The 26,418-nt window shown below is 40.5% G+C and overlaps 1 protein-coding gene across 3 annotated transcripts in view; it reads right to left on the reverse strand.

Annotated features, from left to right (window-relative positions):
* Window positions 1-18,931, reverse strand: part of APPL2 (adaptor protein, phosphotyrosine interacting with PH domain and leucine zipper 2) — a 34,142-nt gene extending 15,211 nt beyond the window's left edge. For all 3 annotated transcript variants that reach the window (XM_059846230.1, XM_059846231.1, XM_059846229.1), the window contains exons 1-5: window positions 18,774-18,931; window positions 13,941-14,039; window positions 3,281-3,340; window positions 2,717-2,788; window positions 792-879 (exon numbers count right to left, since the gene is read on the reverse strand). In XM_059846230.1, the coding sequence (XP_059702213.1) occupies window positions 792-879; window positions 2,717-2,788; window positions 3,281-3,340; window positions 13,941-14,039; window positions 18,774-18,827 (373 nt within the window). In that variant the 5' untranslated portion in view covers window positions 18,828-18,931. The remainder of the gene's footprint in view (window positions 1-791; window positions 880-2,716; window positions 2,789-3,280; window positions 3,341-13,940; window positions 14,040-18,773) is intronic.
* Between the last annotated feature and the right edge of the window lie 7,487 nt (window positions 18,932-26,418).

Consider the following 26,418-nt stretch of genomic DNA (forward strand, 5'->3'; position numbering starts at 1 on the left):
CAGGTCCTATAAGGAACTTAAACCAGTCACTGTTTTGCTGTAGTAATTTTGTCTCGCTCCAAAATGATGTCTACAAGAAGGATAGAAGTGGGACTGCAAAAAGTGAAATGAGCAGTGGGCTTTAAAAAAAAAAGAGAAAGAAAGAAATGCTGCTGCAAAAACTCACATTTCTGTTGCATAAGTAAGACTGTCCTTGACCTTGAATATGAGCTTTTTTCTTTTGTAATTACATAAAATGTTTGTGTTACTGCCTTGCTGTTTAAGTAACGGAATCCCAAATTTGTGAAAACAGGTAACTTGCATGGAACTACCCTTGCATGGCAAGGATTTAAAGAGGACTGATTCCTTAAAAAGGAGGGAATATACTATTCTCTGAAGTTAAAACAGCATTCTTGCTTGTGCTTGTCAAACAGCCCCAAACTTCTGAAGTGGAATAAATACTGTGTGCAAGCCCAATTCACTGCTAAATTTCCCTTCTGGCAATTACAACATCAGTGACTTCAGTGAAATTACACTAGTATAAAAACACAGTGACCCAACAAAGAACAAAGCTGTGTGTTTTTAAACTTGCACCATATGGTGCATAAAATGTTAAGTGGTGAACTTGAACTGGTTTTGTCTGAGTAAAAGCATGCACCTGACAATGAAATTCTGTAGCAGGAAAAATAACTCCACAAACTTTTCTGTGAATCATCAAAGAACAAATGAATACATGGCATTATGTCTCAGTTTGTGACAAAATAAACAAGAAGGAGCATATAAGGAAAACTGAAACTTATAATAAAATTTACCTGTGAGATCTTTTTCTCGAAATTGTATTATTGGGAGAACCATTGTATCTGCAAGCTGTTTTGCCAGGTCAGAATGAAGATTATTGAGCTGAAACAGAGAATTGTTCTAAGGCACAACATACATTAAAAAACCCAAACCACAGAGAACATCAAAACACACCAGCCATTTGTGTCCAGTGGATATAAAGTACTTCAATACTTGAAATACGCTTCTCATGGTATCTGAGACAGATGGGCACGTCTCCCTAAATGCTTCATTTCTACCTGGTATTTCCCAAGGATCCAAGAACTTCTCAGTTCCCACATAACGGATTAGGGCAATTCACTTGACCATTAATTCTAATGTTTAACCCAACAGGATTTGAACTGTAATTATCTTTTATTAATCTGTTTTAGTTAAGTCTCAATGCCATGGAGTTACAGTCCCACCACAACTACAGTGTCTTTCCATGAACAAGGACTAACCAGGACACAATCACAACAGGGCAACTGCAACAAAAGGTCCCATTCAAATATTTTACCTTCACAGCAGTTCCCCATTGCTGTTTTTGCGTTTCTAAACTTCAGCACACAGCTGTTTTAAAGCACCCACGTGGCACCATTTAGGATGAAGGCAGGCAAGGCTCTCACGTCAACAGTGGCCTGCTAAGAATATGAGATGGGTGCAGGTAGGACAGCTATCAATCACACTGCTGAAGGACCAGGAAGGTGGCGCACGTTGAGGTGAAATCCTGCCTGTTTGCTCAGGGACCTGGATACCTCCAGGCAGACTAAGGCAGGTAAGGATGAACTGAGGATCTCCCATGAGACAATACAATTCAATGCTGATAGAACAGACAACTAAAACAGGCACAAGGGGAAGCTATCACACAGAAAAGGAGGCCAAGGAATGGAGCAAGTTCTCGTGAGGCAAAATGTGACTGACAGAACTGAGCAGCAACTTTCAGCTTTCTGCCCCCAAATGGCACCATACTTTTGAACCTGGGAAGGAGAAAGTTCTTGTTTTGATCTATTTGGAGGCACATAAGCAATTGCAAGACTTGTGGTAACAAATGCTCTTTCAAGCATCCTGAGAACACACATGCAACAAGAAAAGCCTAAAAAAAAAGTAAACCTTTGGGATTCCTATCACTACATCCTCAGAGTTATCCCCTGGCTCTAAAATTTTTAACTTACTTTTTCCCCACAACCCTCTCTCCTCTCCCAAACAGCAGACCTCAGTACATCCTTTTGCCTTCTTAATCAAAGTTGGAAGTAGACCAACAAGAACAGACTTTTCTGATGGCACAGTACTGTTCACAGCAGAGAGAGTGATTTGACAAAACCTGAGCAAGAAGGACCTAGATACCAAGGCCATATTGAAATGTTATATGGCAAGGTCTAACAAAAGCATTTACAAACACTTCCAGTACTTAGCAGAAACCTCAAGGGCATGGGGGTATTCACTGCACACAGATTCACTGTCTTCACCTCACAGTACTGCAGCCTTCCCCAGACATCTCTGGATTCTGCGTGATCTCACAGCAACTAAACTGCAACTTTACCAATTCACAGCTGCCCTGCATCCATACTTAGCAAGTTTTGTCTCAAACTGCAGTGTTTAAAGCTTAGAAATGTGTCATTTTGATATGGAATTATATAAAAGATTGCCCTAGCCTAGATGGCACATCCTGTTTTAGTCTCTCTTTAAGTTCCCCTAGGAAATTCAGCCTTGCTCTGAGGATAGAATATGGGATGAAGCCACAGAAACAGCTCTAACCATTATGGAAGGGTGGTATCAAATGTCTTTATTCAAAATTAAACTACTCTAAAACTCAGGCACAATCTAGCCTTCAGTGGGAAGGCTCTGAATCAAAAGGGGAGACCCAAAGAAAAACCACTAATATTCTGTATTGTAAAAAGAGAGTATTAGCAATTCAAATTACCTCATCCACAACTTTTGAAAAATAATGGAGGGTGGATATAACTTCTTCATCTCCTTTACCTAAGGCAAAATGCTGGAAATAGAAACACACATTTGGTCCATAAATTAATAAAGATGAATATAAAATACAACACATTTTACTACAAATCTAATGAATATTTCTACAAAATGCAACAAATGCTAAAAATAAATGTAAAAATAGAAGCTCATTAATAGACATCATTTTACCCTGCTCTCCTGGGTTAAATGAATGGATTTTGGACAACGCTTAATTCTTATTATATTAATTTTAAAGTCATAGAACTGTAACAAACTGAATTGTATCTTCATAAATTTATTAACTCAGATTTTGTACCTTTTTGGGTTTTTTCTAATCTGGTTCTTTTCTTTTTTTAAGATTCTCGGAAATGATCCAACTCTCTTGAACATCCTGGGGAAATTCACAACTGCCTTCACATGATACCACGTGAAGCAAATGCCCTGAGCACTTCCAGAAAACACAGTTTACAGACTTCTTCACAAGCGCTGAGGCAGAAAAGAAATCAAAGTCATGTGCGGAACATACCTGCTTTTCATAGGCAAGGAGCTGCTTTGAAAGCTGTTGTGTGGCAAGACACATTTCATTCTACAAACAAAAATGACATGTTAATAGAAATAATGAAAGGTTCCCAGTGCTGCTGTTACCACTACTTTGTTAGCAGCTCCTTGACTGAATCTGAAACTACTTACACAAACATTCAGCTGTATCCCAAAATACCTGCACAGATGTCCTGCTTTTAGTTAGGCTAGAGTTAATTTCTTCTCAGCAGCTGTTACATTGCTGTGTTTTGGATTCAGAGTAAGAATAGTGCTGAAAACACACTTATGTTTTGGATTTTTGTGAAATCGTGTTTATCCTAAGTAAAGAACTTTTTTTTCCTTGTCCCACACTCGGCCAGTGAGAGGGCACGCAAAAGAAACTGGGAGGAAGCACAGCTGGGACAGACAACCCAAAAGGACCAAAGGGATATTCCACACCATGGAACATCATGCCCAGCAAATGAACTGGGGCAAGTACCCTAAAGGGAGGCCAGTCTGATTTCAGGAAGGGATCTCTGGCATCAGTTAGTGGGTGGTGAACAGCTGCAATGTGCGTCACTTTTTTTTTTCCTTTTTATTATCATTATTATAATTTACCATTATTATTGTATTTTACTTTATTTTCAATTATTAAACTTCCTTTATCTCAAAATACAAGTTTTACTTTGATTCTCCTCTCCATTCCACTGGGGTGAGGGGAACAGAAATGGGGTTGAGCAAGCCCCACAAATGGGGCTGGAAGAATTTCCAGCTGGGCTTAAACCATGACAACAGAGAAGCAGCAGTAAGAGGTACAGACTTCTGCTCTACAGTTTAACTACTTTGAACAAAGCTAAGATTTGGGGATTTGGTTTCAGTCTTGGGTTTCCCCCCATCACAAGAATGTAATGAAACTAGAACAACCTCAAAGACATAGGCTGCCATACCAGCATAAGAATGTTTCATACTGGTTAATCATCTCTCCCCAAAACCTACATCAATAAAGTGAAACAGAAGATGTGCCTCACGCTGCATTCACGCTCAGGGAATTTACCATTGTAATTACAGCACTTTAAGTGGCTACAAGAGCACAAACCAGCACATCTCTCTTTTCCTGAAAATATACACACACTTAAGATGTGCTTACACCGAGTAAGATTTATAGGGAAGTTGTATAATTTTACTGGACAGCTGGAAAAACCAGACAAGCACTTGGATATGTCAATCATTAATCAATGAACTCCTAACACTAGCATATCAACTGCTCTGTCCCAAGGACTGACAACAAGAATAAAAAAAAAAGGGAAGGGGGTAACTGACATCTGTCTTAACCCCTATCAGATCCTTCTCATCCTCAGTAAGGCAGAGAACTAGTAACTTTAAATTTAATTTTAAACCTTAACAAACTATTCCTGTCTCCAAATATTTAAGGCCATAGAGAGTTTGTAAAACTAGGAGATCTCTGACTGCTTTAATAGAGCCCTTTTTACTAGAGCTGATACAGGAAACCATTAAAACTGGGACAGAGCTTGTGTGCTCTCTTCTTGTCCCTTGTCATGCTGAGCAAGCAGAACCCAGCACACTGAACTATCTGGGTTAGAGACCCTGAAACACCCTTTGCTTTGGCCTGCTGCCTACTGTGACATACTGCATTAAAGCCTGGTGTTTCTGCTCCACTTTGGCACACCAGGAACGGGAGTTCATAGAGCAGCAGGGCCCAAGATTCAGTCTGTGTTAATGTGTGCTCAAGTGCTCAGGGGTAAAATGAAAAAAGCGAAACCAAACCAGCCACAGCCTAGGTACCAGTAGCTGCATGTGAACACAGGACAGGAAAAGCTGAATGAGGTAATTTTGACCATCTTAAAACAGCATGGTGATAACACTCCCAGGCAGGAGGAGAAGGCACAGCAGAGACTTCCGAGGTACCAACAGGAGTTTGAAGCTGAGATAATGTGGGCCCATGCTCAGATCATGCACACCCCATGACTATTCTCACTTCACAGTGATGGATTAGTCTTATTTCTTGTCTCAGCCCAATTAGTAATAAGCACATTTTAACATAACAATAATGCCAATGGTTCCTGTAAGATTTGCAGGAGTTTTTACAGATTACAAAGTTTTTACAATGAAAAAGCTTTACACAAACACTTGGTATTTAAGTATTTCCCAAGCTAGAGGATGGAAAAGAATGTTCTGCCTTATGACAAAAAACAAACCCAGTTAAAGGCTCAGATATGGATAGGAATGAGCTTTAACTATCTGTCCACAGCAGTAAGAATACCAGAGAGACTTTGCCACCTTCAAAGTGGGAGCTAGCAAGCAATGAATTTATGACAGGGAGGAGAGGACTCCCCGCAAGTATACAGAAGACATTAAAAGGGTTTGTTTGTGTGCATGTGGAAGGAAATTCAGATTACAAAAAAAAGCAGAAGTTTGCACACATGGCATCTTTTTCATAAACACAATCTCAAAGACAGTCTTCTTGCAGTTCCTACCCAGCTCTAAGTCCTCACACAGCAACTGTGATGCCACCTATAAGTTGTACATCTGGATCAGGGTGAGAGAAATCTTTTGAAATAAACCAAGTATCAGAAACACACCTCTTTTCACCATTTGTTTCAATTTACTTATTCCTGCAAAGTCCGCAGTTTCGCTATCTGCTCTGAATCTGGAAAAGACATGCTTCTGGCCTACATCTGCTAACACTTAAAGAAGCTTCAGAATAATGACCTGATACCAACAAACAAACAAACAAACAAAATCCCCAACCCCAAAAAACCCTGGCCAAAGACACCCTGTTCTTTTGTGTTCACCATCCAGAAAGCTTCTACCAGCTTGGTTTTTAGACTCAATCCTCAATTTCCTCACTTAATATTCAAAGGGCATCACTACTCATCTGTGCGGGGCAGTTTGAAGATGGGCAGTGTAAGGAGGTATGTGGAATAAGCATCTTCCAGGGATCACCACTCCCCAGGAGTGGTCTCCAGTATGTGACAGGATAATGGCAGTACACAGAAACCCTGAGGATCTCAAAGGGGTGTAAATGAACAACACTTTATCAAGTACGCAACAGGGTGACAACAGTTATTTACAGACTCCAAGCAGACATTCGTAGCCTACTACTCCAGATACAGAACAAATTGAGAGGTGTGCCTGACAAAAAACTTACTTTGGGATTTTAGGCTGATTTGAGGACAACAGTTCCATGTATTACTCACAACTCACCGCTACCAACTGGTCAAATTTTTCATTTATTGGCTCAGTTCTTTGTGTCAGAACACCACAAACTTGCTACTCAATCCCTACCCATGTGGAAAAATTAATCCTGGGTTCTTCATCCTCTCTCCTAACACCTGCCAGACTTAGTTCCCATTAGAGGTTCAAAATCATTCATTGTATCATTTGGGGGAAAACCACCCCCCAAAAAAAATCAAAACAAAACAGGCACATGTCCAAAAACTGTGAACAAATCAAATTAAGCTAGCAAGCTGAAACACACTCCACTGCATAAGGAACAGGAAGTAAGCAAAATGCTCTGCTGACCTAATGGTAATACTGCATTGCTATGCACACTAATCTAGGAAAGTTTGGTTTAATCCTCCTCCCATTTCTTCCTAATCAGCCTTTTCCCCTCCCCCTATCCTGATCCATTCAGTTCCAAGACTTAGAAGTTATTTGCATTGCTTCAGTTGACAGATCCACTAAATCCAAGCAAATTATTTTAACAGGTTTTAATCTATTTCCAAGGCATTTTCCCATGGATACAGCAACACTGATTTCCTTTGTCCTGAAGTGACTGCAATGCAATACACCACTGCAAAAGAAAAACTACAATACATTCATGATTCCACATCTCTTCCATATTATCTTGACATTTCAGAATTCATCCCTCATTTATGGAGTAGGACAGCTATCAATGAGATGATATATCACACAAAACTCAAAAAAAATCCTGAACAGAAATTGAAGCCTTCTAAATGAACGAAAACTTAACCAGTACTGGGCCTTGCAAATAAATTCATTTGCACAAGATGGTTTTGCTTAAGACATGTCTGCAGCATTAATGTAAAAAAAGTGTAGCAGAAGGAAGAAGAAAACATATGTAAATAAGTATAACTAAATCAGTAGTGATTACAGATGTGCTGACATTTTTCCCCCCTTTTCTCTAACCCTAGCTTGCATGATAGCCTAGGAATAAGTCTGTAAGTCCAGTTCAAATAGATAAGGTAATGGAAGCAAGTCTTGATTCAAGCATTAATCTACCAGAAACGAAAAACAGCTAGTTTAAAAAATATTCTTTAATTTTCAAGTTACTTCAACACCTGACCCAGCCTTCAAATAAGTCAGTGGAAAAAAAAAAGTCCGTCTTACTTTCTAAGCTAGTGCCCAGAGTAAAGACATGTGGTTGATTCCATCTTCTTCATTATCACTTGTATTCACTAAACTGTTCATATAATCCGAAGAGACTGATTTTTCTCTAACCTCTGTAATAAAATATCCATGCCATTTACAATTTCCCAGTGAGACAGTCCATCCATTTTTAGGATCTCTGTATTTTTCCAAAATAAACTCTGAGGACTAATCTGCTGAAATCCATTTCTGTAGACAGCTGTCTAACAGACCACAGATTTGAGGGCATGTAAAGGATTAAGTTGAGCTATAAATTAACTTCTAGAGACACAGAACTATTCCAGCACACCCAGTTCCAATCCCAGTGTAATGAAGCTTCCTGCAAAGCAACTTTCCTACTCCAGCTACAGTTGGCATTTTTAAAACCACAAGTAACTGTAACACAGAACTGCCAAAGGCTGCTTCATATAAAGGAGCAAGACACTGATAAAGGTATTTATCCATGCACTCTGTATGCCCAGGATGACACATAATAAATTTTGGCTTACATCTGGGAAAACTTAATGCTTCATCAAAGAGAAAAAAGACCGTGGTATGTGGTTGAAGTGGAAGACCCAGAAGGTAGTTCCAGCCTGTCCACCCTTTCAGAACCAGGTAACACATTTACCTTCAAAATCAGGCACAGCATAGAAAGAACTGGGTCTTGATACAACAGCTTTATGCAGCTCCCTTTACATATGCTTATCTTCATACAAAACAGAATTATCCAGCAATCTAGCAATGGCACAGTCCTACAGGCTTAGGATTGCATATTAAATGGCTTGGAAACATGAACCCAGGGCTGCAGAACCTAAGCCTCACCAGGGTGCTCATGCTGCACGGCACTTAACAAGATCAGGCTAACATCCGGCTTGCCCTGGTGCTGATTCACAGCACTGCATCCCGTCCTAACAAATGGGAACAGTTCAGCAAAGGATCATCCAATAGATCCAAGGAATAGAAGCCACCAGTCAAAGCTCTGCTGAAAAACACCAAAAGCAGCTACAGGATGGTTAGCTCAGTACAGAAAGAACCTCTTCTGTCAAAACAATTACTATCAGCAGGGTATCTATACATTCAAGCTGCCTCAGATCCTCAGATTCTCCTTAGCACAATGTTAACCTGCTTCCAGGCAAGATGACAATTCTGACTTTAGAGGCAGCACTAAACCCAACTCCCATGCCTTTGTAAATACATTAGTTCTCACGCAGTAATCTTCTGCTTATCTCTGTCAGCAATATATGGTGAATAAGCCTCAGGAAGTTAAGAGGTATGATGCAAATTTACAAGTATGGAATAATTATACACACAGTATTTCACAGAAGTCAGTGATGACAACAGTAGTTTATTGCAAATGTTTTTCCAATTCTAACACTGTTGAAGCTTCTCTATGTTAAATTAGAAGTTTATAAAATGCTAACAATTTTTATTCCCTCAAAACATTTTAGGAAAAAAAAGGTCTTATAATTTCAAAAGCCAACACAATTGTTCCCTAAGAAATGAAAGGAAACAATTAAAAGAAAAGCTGTATCAGTGCTTACTTGCTAAATTAGCAAGAACTCTCATCACTTGGGGTTAGCTATGCAACATAATCAGTATGAAAGTCCATGCATAGCCTAAAGAGCCTGACACCCAACTACTGAGTTACATCCTCCTGAAGGCAAAACACAGGAAAATCAAACAAGCAGCACTGTTGAAAAATGCAGACATGAGGAATCATGAATTTGCAGAGAAAGTAACACTTATAAAGCACTACTTAAAAAATAGCTTGACAGATTCAAGCTGTCCTGATACCCATGTAATGTGGTACCTATAAACCAAGACTATTCCATAACTGTCAAAAGTTTCTTTAAGAGTCTGGATGTAAAAAGGCAGTGAGCCACAGCAGTTGCTGCTGCTTTGCCCGTGTGCCTCTGAAATCACAGAGATAGAGATGCTGAACAAGATCATGCTTCACAATTCCCACGCGGTTCCCTCTCCAGATTTATTGATAAAGAAAACATGTTTCTTTCTACTCCTCTTCTGACATCACTGCCCCTGTATCTAGACAGGTTTGTCAGAACTCATGAGATTAAATACCTTTACAATGACAAAATACGGCATCTTACTCTCCTTTCACCTGCTCAACTGTTTATCTCTTCTAACAGTCAGCAGAGACACAAGAGTCTCCAAAGTTTCCTAAAGGCATTTTGCTTCAAGTGAAGATTCCTGGCTCAGCCATTTCTAGAGTATGATGGAGAACTGGAAATGATAGCAAAGCTCTGAAAACAATTTACTATGACGGTGGTCAGGAAGGTAAACTGGGCACACTTTGTTCATACACTATTGCAAGAACCTCAGCATAGTAAATTAAACAAATTAAATTTTCTAACAGTCCTTGCTTGCTGCTGCATTATAATATTGCTTAGGTAATAAAACATCCAGACTGACAAACACAACATTCACAGAAATCAGAAGTAATGTCAGATGCAACACCAGGGCTTGCACACAAGAAGTAAGCACTACAAGAATAAACCCTGTAAGGAAGATCTCCTGTATAAGACCACTACTGTGGTAACTATTCCAGGGTACTACAGCACAGCTGGGAGATCTACAGCAGGAAGTATGTACTCACATGGGTGTGGTTTATTTGATGAATATAAAAAGGCTTCACTGTATTTAATCACATTGGTTTGCCAGATCAACTAAGCCTCACTCCTCCAGCGCTACTTTAGGGTTCTGTGACTTCTCCTTAATCAGGGCATCAGGGAAACCTCACTCCTCTAGTGCCAATTTTGGATCCTGTGACTTCTCCTTAATCAGGACATCACACACTGCATCTACCTTGTAGCACCACAGCCTCTTTTGCACTAAAGAGTTACCACCGGATCCCATGTAGTATGGTGTGGGAGCTCAGCACATCACTCCTGATGTCCAGAGCTACCGAGAGAACCCTTGGGGGGCTCAGGAGTCCTGGAATGTTGCCAAAAGCACTTGGTGGCTTGATTTTGATCCATCTAGAGATGTGCCACCGATGTATGAGGAAATGGAACCTGCGAGAATCACTCGAGTGTAAATGGTGAAGGGAAGATATTATTATAGGGTGAATCACAAATGTTGGGGTTTCGGTACAGGGGGGTTGTAGAGACAAGACGGAGGAATCAGGGTGTGCCACCAGGCTTTTCCTTCTTCTTCCTGTCTTCCATCTTCTGCAGTGGTGTTGGCACTTGTGGATTGGTCTGGGATGAGGGTGTACTTAGTGACGAAGATGATAGGTATTGGGGACAAAAATGTAAATATGATATACGTAGTTTTTGTTATAAAAGATGCGGCCGCCTTAGGGGTGGGCAGAGTGCCTTTGGCTGCCGTGCTGGTCAGATCCTTCAGGCAGGGAAAAGGACTTTTTAGATAAGAGATAATAAACAATACTGAAGACCGAAAAAACCTAGCGTCCAGTTTCATCCTTTGAAGCCCAGCGTGCAAGAACCATCCTGAGCGTGTCTGGGGGCAGAGACAGACAGCCGACCCCAGAGTATGGGTGCCCAGGGAGGTGAGAGCACTGTCCTCATCCTGCAGGGAAACCAGAGGCTTGTAAAGCACTGAGGGCCTTGCAGCCAAGGCAATCTGCTACCCATGCATCACCCAGCTGCAGCCCAGGCAGAAGAGCTACTGCTGCACAGGATGCTGCACATCCCTCCTTACACACTTTTTAAAGTCCTGCTCAAATACATGTTAGTCTGAAAAGATGTTTAAAAGGATTCCTATTTCCTAAATGGTTTTTTTTTAATTTAAATATGGGCAAGTATTTCTTTTTTACACTCCTTTCTAATGGATCCAAGTCCTTAAAGCAGTTTGTGCTGTCACTTTACAAATTCAGTGTGGCTCTCCACATAGAGCAGTGTTTTGACACAGCTATAGACAGCTATATGCATATATCCACACAGTTAATTAACAGCATGCAGTTGGTACTAATTGCTACTCCCCTGAGACTCTGCACTGAATCTCTTCAAAACCATTAACTATTGTTATTTGATCACAAGCTACAGTGATTTGAATTACATAAAAATCTGAGTTTTCATCACAAGAAACACCACATTTCTAGTAAGCTAGCCCCAAAAATTAATGAAAACATGCTTAAGACATCTGGGAAATGTTAAAGTTCAGAAAAAACTATGAAAGAAAACAAAATTAACATTTTTTTAAACTGTCATAAGTGTTTTGAGGGGGCATAAACCCTGAATTTTCAGTACTGGAGACTAGTACAACCCACCGATGCTTTGTCTGACTGCCTTGACTGTGATCCCAGTCATTTTACGGCCATTGCTTTAAAGTAAGTCAGTAACTGTAATTCCTATCTAACAGAAACGGAAATCAGAGCAGGAGATGACAATGACTTTGCAAAGAGAAAATTTGACTTTGCAGAGTCAAAATTTAAGTCCTGAAAATAAAGAGGCAAATTCAGAAAATGGCTTCTCAATACTCTCAGCTTTTATAGGGTTGGTAACACCTCCTAATATGCTGCTATTGAGGCCCAGATAACATATCAACAAAAGTGCTTTTTCTCTCAAGTTGTGATTAGGCAGCCAAGAAATACCACATACATTTTTCTTAACTGTCCATAACTAACTTTATGTTTAGTAGGCAATTCAGCATTATCCTTCTATTTCTACATCTCAAAATTGCATCAAACTCCAAAGACCTATTTTAAAGAATCAAATTTTATATCAAATATTCACAAGCAACTGAATACTTACATCAAACTAAAGTAGTGCTTGGGAAAGAAGTGGCCAAAAAGTGCTGGAAAAATGAAGTAGACTCAGTAGTACCGCAAAATAGTGATGGGTAAATGTACTAAGACTATGAGAAGGAAAAGGAAATGTAATTGGGGTGAAACAGAAATGGAGAAGGCTAAAAACCAAGATGAAAAGGAAGAGGCAAAGAAAAGCAGAAGTAGTGCCTTTTTTTTTTCTTGAATCACATAGAGCAACCACTTCCTAAAATGCCATCCTAAAATGTCATCAGCAGTGGAAAGGGACATGCAGCCTTCAAGCTGGGCACTAAAAATCACATTTATCTCCCGATTCCCTTCTTCATCCATTTCAATCATACCCAGTCTTTGCTGTCAGATTCCTATCACACAATGTGCCCACACTCTTTGTTTCTCTTAAGGCATAGTGACTCTACCAAAACGCCTATCCCTGACTTTCAGTGCTGATTTCACAACACCTCTCGAGCCCTTGGCCATGCCCTGCATAATTTCCTATGTACCTAAGCTGTGCTGCAAACCTCTGACTACTCTGCATTTGCACAACATCCAAAATGTGAAGACTTTGAAGCTCTCCAAAGCTGGATCTTCCAGGTGTAGGCAGCCAGATCCTGGGCAAATGGTTCTTCCATGTCAAACTATCAGTCATCCAAAGAGTAATCCCACCAAATGGACATACACTTGCTTATAGAAAGGCTTACAGCTGAGCTGATTACTAATAATGCAGGGATCAGGCACTCTTCAGGGAAATTCAAAATACCCCTGAGCTCTTAATCTCTCTGTGGGTTCTGATTTACTGGTTTAAGAATAGAAAAGTTGTTTCTAGTGAACTCAGGAATTTAACCTACATAAATACTTGCAAAACTTCCATGAGACACCGTGTAAAGACCCAGATATGGAATTTTGAAACACCTAATTTCATGCACATGGGAATCAGCTTCCCTGAAAATCACTCAGATTTACATTTTCCAAAGCAGTGGATATAATTTCTCTTACAGGTTTTACTTTCAAAGGGATTTAGTCATCTAGGTCATGTAAACACTCTAGAAAATGTTATTTTTTCTGCTCCTGCTTGTTTTTTTCACAACTACTCAAAGCACTTGACTTTTGTATGACCCAAAGTGCACATCTGCTCTGTAATCAATGGACATGGGCAGTTCTCTCCATGAGGTGAGTCACAGCATTAAAGTTAGGTGCCTAAAGTCAGTGTGCAGACCTGGGAATCATGTCTGCATTTTGGCAAGCAATTTTGTCAAGGCTGGCCTCCCAATATACCATAAGGTAAGGACATAGCACAGTTTTACTCTGATTAATTGTTTGCAGACAAAGTAAACAACTTTTTTTTTTTAATGAATACTACTTTTCTGAGCATCAAGGCAGGAAGAGGTTGAGCTATCAGACGAAAAACACCCACAACTCCTCTTAAACCACAGAAGGAACATGTACTTAGCAACTCTAATGTAAATAACAGTATCATAATAGCAATTTATCTTCTACTTCAGGTTGAACAAAAGAAATACAAATGAAAAATTACCTGGGCACCATAGACTCGTTGCATTGCCTGAAGCAACTGGTTTGTGTATTCTGTAAGGGTTCCTGCATCTTCTTCAAAGACACTGAGCAAAGAACGAGTCTTCAACAAAAGAGAAAAAAACAAAGTTTTCAGTCCTAAGTGGAAATATTAAAAAGAATCAAACAACTACAAAGAGATGGTAGTAAAAAGTAAAAAGCAATCAGAAATAATATGCCCTTGACTTGCATGATTCTGTTTATTCAGAATCTCTAAACATGTGGAAATAGATTCTTTTATTATGGATGGTAAAGTGAGGCACAAGGATGAAAACTAATAAAATGCTACAGCCTCATCCCAACTCCCAGGCTCTTGCTCCTACTAATAGACAGTCCTTCCAACATAATTAAGAATGTAAAAAATCCTGAATATATTCCTGCTGAGGACAGTAATTCACACCATGTTAAGGACTGGGGGTCAAACACCACTGCTTGCTCACTTTACTTCTCCAGTGTCAGACTGCATTGAAAGCACCCCTTTCCACTGAGATAATTTACATTCTGTTATTCACTCCCCACTGTCTTGAGCAGCTCTTAAGGGGCCCTGGCCAAAGCAAGCTGATGTCACTGAACTAAACAACTGAGTGTTCATGTCCAAGAGGCACACAAGGATACACCCACTCAGAGATACCCTGTACTTTCTTCACTCTGCTAACTCATCCTAGCCAGCAAGCAGGAAGGGGAAGGAAGATCTTACGTTATCTTAAAATATACAAATTCCCTTGGTTTGTTCAGGCGGAATTGTCAGGAATAAAGAATTATGTTGCTGACACAGCTCCCGAGATGGGATAAAAAAGATATTTCAGAATAATGCTGGGTTCCAGAATTTGCTAGATTTTTACAATAATTAAAGAGGAAAGATTGTCGCTTTAACAAACTCATGATCCATACTTAGTCTTAGCTTTGATAAATCCAATCTATTTGAGGCTAACCGGTAATGTCTCTCCATCTGTACAGCTAACCCCTATGACATTAATGAGCTTCATCTGCTTACATGAGGGGCATACACAAACTTCAGCACCTTCATAGACATATCAGTCCTGTAAAAGAGCAAGGCCTTTATTTATCCCCCTCTTACAGGAATCTCTAATGCACCTGAAGTATCCAGGTTTGAATTTGGGAAATTTATTTTCAAAGTTTTAAGATACTCCACTATTTTAACAGAAGGCACATGCATTTTCCAAGGCATTTTTTCTTCTCTGCAAAACTCTCTGCCCAGACTTTCTTCATCCTGGAACTCAACACCAGCATCCTTCAATAATCCTGGTCTATGATTAACTCTCATTTCATCTCTGCTGAGAAGTATCCAAGCCAGAAACTAGTGCTGTTCAGTGGTTAAAAATACATGACCTGGGAGTCAGTCTTTGGGTTCTTTTCAGAACCTTATTCCTCTGAGTAGCTTTAAAAGTTCTCAACAATTCACTTGGCTAATGTGCTGAGCTGCTACAACATCTCCTACCTGAGAGAAGCTGGCAGTTTGGGAAGCTAGTTTGAGATCCTAGCATGCAAGAGAATATGCATTACAAAGTATTTTTCTCAAATAAAATGAACATAAAAACCATAGAATGGAAAGAAGTCCAAGTCAATGAAATTGATATCAGGTACCCAAATGTTTAAAGGACCTTTGTACAACAAAACTTTCCTGTAAGAACGGTGGCATGATTTTGAGTTTTCCACATTAACATATTATTTCAGTAACTGCAACCATATTGATTTTCAAAAATATCTGGTTTCAAATGTTTTATCTTCAATGTAAAGCAAAATAATGTCAACAAACTATTTATTATCTATGCAGCGCTCAATTTGTGTTACAATGGCACCTGGTTTGTTACAATGGCACATGAAAAGTACAGGCTACAAAGATGGTTAAAAAATAAATCTGGGAAAAGCAAAAATTATAAAACTTGACACAATGTTTATCAAGCCAAATCTCAAGCCAAAATTCAAAGGTTATATAGAAATTGCCTGAAGTAGGCTACAAATCACACACTTCTGCCTGCTGGAAAAGGTTCCCAAATACAGCAATGTCAGCTCCATTTGTAAATTTTACTGAATTTTTGCAGACTCAGATTTTTCATTTGTCTAAATACGGTTTGAGGTAGAACAGCTCTGGGAACCAACTTCTGAAAGTCCTGGCCTCTGTTATTAGCACATTGTTCAAAAATAATAAAAACAATAAACTATTCAGACAGTTTGGAAGTTATTATTGGAATCTTTAACATTTAAGAATACGTTATGAAATCACTGTAACAAAATACCAGCATGTATGTATTTTCTTCCTTGTTGTTTTGACAAATTTTGGAATAGCAGCTAATTCTGCTGAAATAAACCAGTATTCCAAATATTAAGCTAACATTTAGGAGGCCCCATTATACACAACATTGGCTCAACTTCTGGAAGGATAGGAAAAAATCTTCTAGTTTCATGTAAGTACTTCCCTTGATTTTAGCATGACTGCTGACATAAATTTTTCTATATGTTGTAGCCAAACACGTCAAAATTAAGACACTTCTTATGGCCTCTTTCAGCCAGTGTCTGGAGACAAATCAAGACAAAAATACTGTACTGATGGGGAGAGACAAATCAAGCTCCAGAAACCTGATGAAGAAATAACTTTGGCTAATTCTCCTTGGTTTTGCAAGTAAATCACTTTCTTCCCACAGATTACACTAAGTGAGGTTATATCCTCATTTCACCATCCCTTTGCACTCCTGTGACTGCACAGAGCAGGAGAGAATCAGGCTCTTTCTTGCAGAAGTAACTGATCCTATAAGATGCTATGCTGCTTATTTCTGTGGAACAGAGACTAACATTTGCCTTGATTTTGTGAATCTAAACTTCTCCTCAGTGAAAAAAGTAATAAAAATATAAAAGACTGAAAAAACTCACTCCTGCTTCCTTGCATAAAAATAATATATTTTAGCAACACTGGGCCATTATAAAAATTAAACAACATCACTCCCTTTGAAAGCTGTAGAGCTTGAAGAAAAACCAATGACCAAATCAGGGTAAAACATCCTGGCAATACTCAGGCTTATGCATTGCCTGGTGTTCCAGTGATTGCAAAGGAGACATTGACAGCCTTCATTTCAGGACACAGGAAAGACGATGACCTCCAAATTCAGTTCAGTGCATTGTTCAGCTGCTTTCGGTCAGTGTCACATTTTTAATCATTGTGGGAAGTGTTGACTGAATGGGTAAATTAGTTCACTTCTCCTATGCGTCAATTTCTTCAGCCTTAGAAGGCAGTGGGTAGTTTGAGACTAAAAATGTTACTAACTACCCATAATGAATCTGGTACATTCTGGTAAACTGTGGAACATGGAAAAGCTCAGGCTGGTAAGGAACTCTGCAGGTCACCTGGTCCAAACCTCTGCTCCAAGCAGGGCTGACTTTGGTGCAACATCACGTTACTCAACACTTCTTCCAGCCCAGAGTTTAAAATTCCTAACGATGATTACAAATATGCCACATCAAACAGATGATGGAAATCCTTCTTACTAGAATGAGATTTCATGAAATTACAAAAAACCAGGATAAAATGAGGCAATTAAGATAAGACCCATAGCTCATTAACTCCTGACAAGTGCATTTCCAATCTTACCTTCAAAATGTCTCATGACAGACTCTATAACACCTTGCAGCAATCTGCTCTACAGCTTACCTATTCATTCCTCCTCCTGATCCATCAGCACACGCGTTAGGATTACAACACAGGGTTACCTGGGAGCTGCACCCATTCTGATCCACCCTGCCCTCATTTGTTTTTTCCCTGCTTCACCAACTACTTTTGTATCTCGCTCCGCACCATGCTTTGTCCCCAAACGCACCTTCCGCATCCCTCAGTGAAATTTCCATTCTTTCCCCTTCCTGTTACTTCTCTCTTCCACTCAACCAGCCCCTGAACACATCAAGACATGGCATGTTCTTCACTGTGGGGCTTCCACAGTGCCGGGGCCCCCCTGTGCAGCTGCGGCACATCGCGGCTCCCGGCGGCGGGGCACTGGACGCTGCACTGGGGCGAAAGGAGGAACATCCCCCCATGCCCGCACTCGGGAAGCGAAGGGCAGCGACCGCCTCTCCTCGTTCCTCACACCCCTTAAAGGAGGTCATCTTCGGTGGTATCCACCTCACTTACTCTCATGGAAGCTGCTGTATGGGAACTGCAGCCCTTGAGAGCAAGCACGCTGGTGGTGACACTCTTCCAGCCTATTTTGTCACCGGGGCCAGGTGACTCACCGCGCACAGGTATCCCTTTCCCTTCGGGGGACGCCAGCGCACCGAGCCCTGCCCACCGTCCTTCCCCGACACACCTCGGCTGTTCAAGGCAACCCCTATAGCCACCGAGCGCACACCCAGGCGGGACGGTAAGAGGAAAAACCCACAGCAGTTTCACTAAGGGCGGTGAGGAGAACGGGCGCAGTGTCCCCGCGCTGGAGGAGCAGAGTCTGCCTGCTATTCCCCGGACGAACGCCCCGCGGGACACCAGACCTCCGCCGCGACCGCACGGCTGCCGCCCGCCCGCCTCAAGCTCATCCCCGCTCCCCGACGGCTCCGACCGCCGAACTCGCCCCGACCATTTCAGCTCCCCCCAGCCACTTCCTCGCCCGCGTGCGGTCCCCCCGCACCGCCCCCGGCACCCCTCTCCCCGCCACGGGACGCTGCTCCCTGGCCCTCGCCCGCTCTCAGCCCGCCCCGGCCCGGCCAGACCGGCGGGCCGCCCGCCGGCACCGAGCACTCAGGTGCGTCACACCGACGGACGGACGGACGGACGGGCTGTCCCGAGAGCGGCCGCTACCTGCGGGCTGTCCTGCAGAGCCTCTTCCAGGAGGAGCTTGTCGACGGCGGGCATGTTGGCGCTGCGGCGCGGCGGAGCCCTGGCAGGAGCCGGGTGCGCAGCGGAGGCACGCCCCGGCGGTGGGGCTCGACTGCGTGCGTCCGTCCGTCCCTCCCTCTCTTCGTCCGTCTTCGCGGGGGTGGAGACAGCACTCTGCAAGCCCCTGGCACGGCTGCACGACTCCGCTGGCGGGGCCAGCGCCGCTCACTCCGCCTAGTTCCCGTCCGGCGGAGGAAGCGAGTCACGGGGAGGGCCGGGGGGGGAAAGGTTCCTGCCGCTATAAGCTCGACGAGCCGCGTGATGGAGGGCGGCTCGTGCCGGCCTCCCACAGCTCCGCTTCTGGAGAGCAGGGTGGCGAGAGGAGGATGCAGCAGCGACTCTGGATGCCCCCTCAGCTGCGAGAGTCTGAGAGGGTGCGTGGGTGCGATAAAAACCAGGGGAAGATCAGCCTGAGCTCGTGGGGCTTGGGGACCTCCAGCTGTGGGCAAGCGGCTTTGCTGTGCTCTCCTAAGGTGCGCGGCCCGGCCACTTCAGGCATCAGCACAGCCGCTTGCTTCTCAGTGACCCTCCTTTGTGGCATCCGCGTTTGTTCTTGTCCATGGACAGCTCTGCAAGTGAAACTCTGGGACCTTGTGCTCGAGACAGGCAAATCCCAGCACAGCCATAGCCCATAACACCAAACCCCATAACACTTGGGGGGTTAGAAGGGATGCTTTTTGAGTTACTAGACCTTCATGTACTGAGCTATGTTTTTATGAGTCTTGATGCTGTCGTAATTGTGTTGGATAACTTCAGCATTTGGACATTAATTTGCATGCTTAGTTGAACAAAATTAGTATTTGCAAAGTAAGCACAGCTTGATACGTGTTTGGTTATGTACATGCCTTTGAAGGGTGTCAATTGCTTTTAGGTGCCTTAGCTTCTCCAAAGGTCCAGGGTTACGGATCTCTCAGAGAAGTTGCTCCATTCTTGTCAGCTGTAGCTTTTGTTGCTCCAGTATGCCTTTTATGCCTTTAGATAAAAATGGAGATATTCAAATCCAGAATCTCATTTAAAGAAAAACAAAACAAAACAAAACAACAAAAAACAAACAAACAAACAAAAACAAAAAACCCAAACCCAAACCCCAAAACCACCAAACAAACTACAAAAACCCCAAAATAACAACAACAACAACATCAAAACCAACATCAAAACAAAACAAAACCCAAACAAACAAAACCCACTTCTGAAGACTTTAGGAAGAATCCTGCCAATTAAATAGATTATGCAAACAACCATACTGGCTGTAAGATGATACCATCTTTGAGAAATTTCACAATCTTCAGATAACTCATATTGCTGGCCTCATCTAAAAGAAGAAAAATAATTCTAAAAAATGCAGCTTGTGTTGTAGAAGAACTCCAAACATTAATATTGGCCAGCTTTTTGCATCCAAGTCCCAGTGGATTTTTCCATTTCTGTCATTCGTAAGCAATAGCAAACATTTTATATGACAAAGTGATTGCTAATAAAGATTGAGGGGTTTTTTTCTAATTAAAACACGTTTTGCAGATTGGCTGGATGATTGTTTGCTTAATTATTTATGAGAAAGACCACTGAACCCTGTAATTTTGGCTAAGGTATTTTTGTGTGTCTGACGTTGATTGGTATTGCTTCTGAAGCTTGTGATGGGACCTTTAACCCAGTGTGCCAAGCCATAACAGTGGTACTGCTCTGCCAGTCCTGAAGCTGGACTCCCTGTTCCAGGCCTTTGAGTAAGAACAGAGGTCTTGCATTCAGTTCTTTTTCCTGCCTGAATAAAGACACTGAACCATAATAAAAATCTCTAGCTAATACCAAAAATACCTTGCATGACGGTATGTATTTACACAAAGAGAAAATAAAAATAGATACAGATTTATCATAATAATGTTTCAGAGAATTTTAGAATGGTGAAAAGAGGCCAGAGTTTTTTTTTTTTTCTACAGAATATGAAATAGGGCACCAGTTAGGCATTATGCTTAAGAATCCATGATCACATTTGAACCATTTTTGTCAGTCTGTGTTAAGTCTCATTTTTCTTTCATCAGAGATTTTGAAAGCATTACTTTACTCTAATGGAGAACAAGAAAACCATGCTGCATCAGATTTTCTGTATCTGTTAAAGTAGCTTCAGGCCATTTTTTAAATATTTCCCAAATATTTAGTTCTAATTACAACTCTTGCCTCTTTCTTTCTCCCTCTTGTCTTGAAATAGTTCAGCAACAGCTCTTACCCATTGAGTTGAAGTATTTCCTTCACCAGGAAAGCATTGAGGAACAGGTTCTACTAGTTTTATTTAAATAAAACAAAAAGTGCTTCATTAACTTACTGAAGGGTGATGCTTTTTACTAGTCATTCTTTGTTGTATCATTTCCTACACAGCTATAAACTTGGCAGATTGCTTATTTATAGTGAACAAAATGTTTGTATAGAACTTTACCAATTCAGTCCAGGTGGTTTTGAATTTCAAAAAGTTGCCTATTAGTAATTGAAATTAATTTTCCAGTCACTTGGTTTTATTGGGTCTCAGGAATTATTCTTCAGTTTTGGTAACTACAAATAATCTTTCTAAAAGAATTAAAATAACCCACAGTACTACCACCAAACATTTCAACAATTTATTTATGCAGCATTAGCAGTATTATAAAAAGTTAGGTACCTTGTCCATGGGCAGTCCTTTGGGTAGAAGTGTCTCATTCTTTGACACAAGAAAACACACTTTCTAGGTTTTCTGAGTTTCCGTGTTCCATATCCAGGTACTAAATGCAATATACTCACCTACTCAAAAAGTCATGCCGACTGAAAGGCACTCTTACAGCCATTCTAGGAACACTGAACATAAGGAAAGAGAACAGGGAAACAGTAGGCACAGTACTGAGAATCAGTCACCCGACTGCTCAAAAGACCTGCCATGGAAGTGTGAAGTGAGCTGGAGATCACTTCCAGGAAGCAGCCCAATTAATTTGTATGTGTGTATTCCATAACCTAGAGATGACTCAATCATGTTAAGGAAAATGGCTCCTAGAGTGTGAAAACTTTAGGGAAAAAACCTCAGAAAGACTACAATTAAACTGATCCATACTGCTTATAAAACTAGCAAGAGATCATAGTATCAAGTAAAATCAATAAATAATTGAGTGTTGATTATGAAGTAATTTATTACATAAACTAATTGTCCTGCTTCTAAGAGAAGATGATGCTTCCTTCCAGCAAAAGCCTGACAGTAGCCAAAAAATCTCATAGGTGGGAGAATGATCAATTTTAAAGGAAAGAGGAAGAAAGTTTGAATTCATCTGGAATTTCAAGATTTGTCTTCTAAACAAATCTCTTCGCAGAATGATATAAAATCTTCCAGTATTACTGTAGGTCCACAGAAACTGGTGCATCTTCAAACCTGAAACTGGGGTTTTGCACAGGACAGTCTTGTTCCTGTTTGAGGATGGCCAGGAACATCCCTTGGTAACCAGCCAGTCAAGTCTGGCCATATGACAGGACAGGAACGACCACAGTGTGAGGTGGCAGCTGGGACTGTGTCTTCTGCAGGACTGAAGGTGTCAGTGCCATGCTTCCAGGTTTGACCCAGTGCTTTCCCCCCTAACTGCCCAGCACCAGCTCAGGGCTGGAAGCAGAAATGCCGAGCCTAGATGGTGCTATGCCTGAGTTAATAAGCCCTGCCAGCTTTAATTGGACTGTTTGGAAGCAAGGCAGCTGTTGTGCATCCTTAGCCTTATTTATTTCCAAATTTGATAATCCACCCAGTATTAATGAAGAGCTGACTGTAATTATTTTTTTCCGGTTAGACTAGTTACAGAGTAAGTCATACTGCATTGTGCTCTCTTTCTCAGATGTTCCATTATAACTTTAACTGCTTCCTTTTTGGCTTCATACCCTATACTTTACAAGAAATTTCTGAGCAGTGGTGTCACATATTTGCTAAGTCAGCTGAGTATATTTATGCTTTTAACAAAGTGTCTCATATTCTTTGTGTCCAGTAACAAATCTTTGAACTATAGATGACTTATAGACATGTAATAATTTACCATAAGTTGTGCAGCTTTGCATAAATACATATATAAATATAGAGGATATGTTATATGATAGTAGCAATAAATTGCTTCAAATGAATACAAGTAAAAGATGTGAAAAGGACTCTTACTATTTTCACTACCAGAAGCATCCCAAAACAATTTTTTTAATAGTATCTGAATAAATTACTGGTTAAAATAATACTAGGACATCTGATGAACTGGACATGTCTTGGACACAAAGGAAACGAGCATCTTGTGATTTTGTGTATGACCCATAACATAATACCAGGCTGAAGTAAAATTATGAATTGCTATGTGACCAAGATGTTGTGTTCTTTGTTTTAACATAAAACACATGGCTTTGTTTATTTCCATTAAACACATTAGTAATATGCCAAAACGGACATGCACAGATGGACTGGCTGGTGGGATGAATCTAATTAAAACCTCATTGAAGGTGAAGGGTATAACTGCCATCTTTAATTTCATGTAATTTAAGGACGATTAAGGGCTCAGAAAGATGTTATAGGGGCAGGCAAGTGGTTTGTAACCCTGCAGCAATGCCATATGTTACCTGTGTACTTGACAGCCCAGCTCCTGTCATGCAAACTTAGAAACTTGTGTTTAGAAAAAAGCCCCCCCAAAAAGAGCAGTATCATATCTGTTACTGGGAGAACTCGAATAATAATGCAATGGAAAATGTTCTCATCAGTGTTTAAACTAACTTAAAAGCTTTGAAAGAAATCTGTGACAGAAGAGAAGTTGCCCGAGTTTTTCATCCCTCCCCTGAACAGAAGTGCTTGTGCATACAGAATTTCAGAGGTTTTGTTAGATTTGATTTACATTGCATTGTGGCATTGCCAAATGGAGCAATGTACTTTGAAATGTTCAGTACTTTGAAAACTAAATCAAAAAAGAGCGCCTTTGTTTCAAATAAGTGCTCTGGTCATTGTTAGGCTTGAGTCCAGATCTCTTCTTGTTTTTGCTGTTGTACATCTGGACTGATGCTGTCAGCACCTGTGGTTTCACCATGTCTCAGCCTTCTAGGGCAGGCTTGCTGTAAGGGGCTACCAGGCTGTCAGACCTTCCCCAAGTGACATGTGCTTCTTATTATGAGATGGGAGGGATTTGGGATTGGTTGGAAAGTGACTGGCCCATCTCACTCTGGAGGAAAGAGAAAAGCAAGTCCTTGAATCCTAAATGCTCATTGTTAGAAATCAAAGAATTAAATCTCTACAGCAATTATTTTAAGCTATGTTCATTGTTTTCACACAATTCCATGCATTTTAGGAGCTCCAAGTCATGTATTTTGAAATGCCATGCAAATACAAATAAACAAAGTACCAGTGTTTTGGGAGTAATTCCAGGTATATATTAAGGAACAAATGGTTTGGGTGCACTGCCTCCACTTTGCTGTTAAACCTGGAATAAATGAAACTAGATAAAGTATTTAATGCAGAATTTCCCAAACTGTCCATTTCTTTGCCTGTCTCTACCATTTGCCTCTATTTGTGGATCCAAAAGCTGATTCTGTGTTTAACAAGAGTGAATTCCTTAATCTTTTTTAATATAAATGAGAGGAGTTTGTCACCCTTATATAGGTGCTAAAAGGATGCCTCCTATGAGAATATCATGTGAGGACATCACATAACTACTATTGATTGCTTACAATTGGTTTTATCTCATGGGTACAAATATTCTGCTCTTACAAATATTTGAAATTATTCATACAAGAGCCAGCCTTAAATGCTTAAAAATTGCTAGTACTTTATATGTCAAGAACTACATTCTGTGTGTTAAAAGCCACCAAAGCACAATATATACTTGGTATTTGTGGGTGCCTTTTTCTTTTTAATGACCTAACACACACTGCTTCCATATTGCTAATTGTAAGAACTTCTGTTTACTGTATGCCTAGTATGACAGAAATTTTGATTAATCAAAATTGTTAGCATCCTCTTGTATTAAACCTATATTTATATAGAGAGGTGCTGTTTTGATGTACATTTATCTTTTCTTAGTCTGGCTGGTATTTGCTGAAGCAGAATTCTATTATTTCAATAAAATGGCACATACAAGTTATGAAAGTCACAGTCTGTGTGAATTATATATAGCTACTGTAAAAAGACTGGCAAATTTTAGCTTCCCTAGGTTTTCAAAAGCTAAGGTATTAATTAAGCAGAGGCGGATAAATATACAGCACTGATGAAGACATTTTTTGTCGTGAGGATGTGTCTGCTGCTTCTATAGTCTTCAGGTGCACTGCATACAAAAACAAGGCAGTGACTGGGCTGGTTGGCATCATTACCAATATAGGGCAAAAGCAATTATTATGTGTGGGAAACTGCAATGGAAATTTATATCAACAACAGAGGAAGAATTGGCATCTGAAAAAGTGCATGAAAATAAAACATAATAAAGCAGGGATATCATCTTCCCACAGAACTGCACAAATAAGAGCTGTGTGTGCAGAGGGGCCTCTTGAAATAAAAGTGTAGGACTCCAAACAAGAGATGTGCCTTTCTCATACACAGTTCTGAGGCAGAGAGAGTTTCCTCTCATGGATCTAAATGCAGTTGTCTTGCACTACTCGAGTACTAATTTAGGCTTTTCAAATGGAGCAAGTGTGTTTGAGGTACATGTGTGCCTGAAGTGATGCACATACTTTGTTTCAAGAAGATGCAGTGCTGCACTGACATCTTCAACACAGCACAGTATAAAGGTCCTTTCTCTAGCATTTTGCCAGTTTTTCATCTTTTCATTTTGTGATGCTGTTGTTGGAAAAGCTGATTTAGCTGCATCTTGCAAATTAATTTATGAAGTGAGAGACAGGGAAAGAAATTACATCTGTCTTTTATTAAAATAAGAGAGTAAAATGCTTTTCTCCTCTGGAATAGAGTTTTGGGAGGCTTTTTCTAGAGACAGTAAAATGAAGATTGGGGGATCTGAGAGGTAAGAAGCACCCTTACTTATCTCCTGTATTTTTCTGAAACCTCTAATAGAAGAATCTGATTCATCATATATATCAACCTTTTTGGGCACAGAAAGGATTCCAAACTGTTTCTTAGTGTCCAATTTAAGCATTTGGCCATTTTTTATTTTCAAGGGCACCTGACAATAACTCTGAAAGAGAAATCTTTGCAGAGAGGGGGTAATAGCTGAGCTCAGTTCTTCAGGTCTCTATGCTAAAATCCAGACTTTTTAGGAACAGATATAACACTTATGTGAACAGAGTAGCATTGAATTACTGCTTATTTCTTCCCCATGAACTTATCTTTGAATGTTTTAGTCTTGAACTCCATTTCTACCTTGTGAATCAGCTAAGAATCATATGCCCATAGGCTTTTAAAAACAAAGAAGGTTTCATGACTATGGACAATAATCACATTCAGAAAGAATTATTGCAAAATTAATTGCTATTTATTCTGTCAGAGACTGAGGAGGAGGGGGGTGCAGAAATTTCTGTAAAGCTGGCATATCCACTAACAGAATTTTCACATTTCTTTGGCACTTAGTGACTGGCCGATGAGTTCCTTGTTCATTGCTTACTAGAT

This window comes from Haemorhous mexicanus, chromosome 5, assembly GCF_027477595.1.
Source record: "Haemorhous mexicanus isolate bHaeMex1 chromosome 5, bHaeMex1.pri, whole genome shotgun sequence".
NCBI classification, from domain to species: domain Eukaryota; kingdom Metazoa; phylum Chordata; class Aves; order Passeriformes; family Fringillidae; genus Haemorhous; species Haemorhous mexicanus.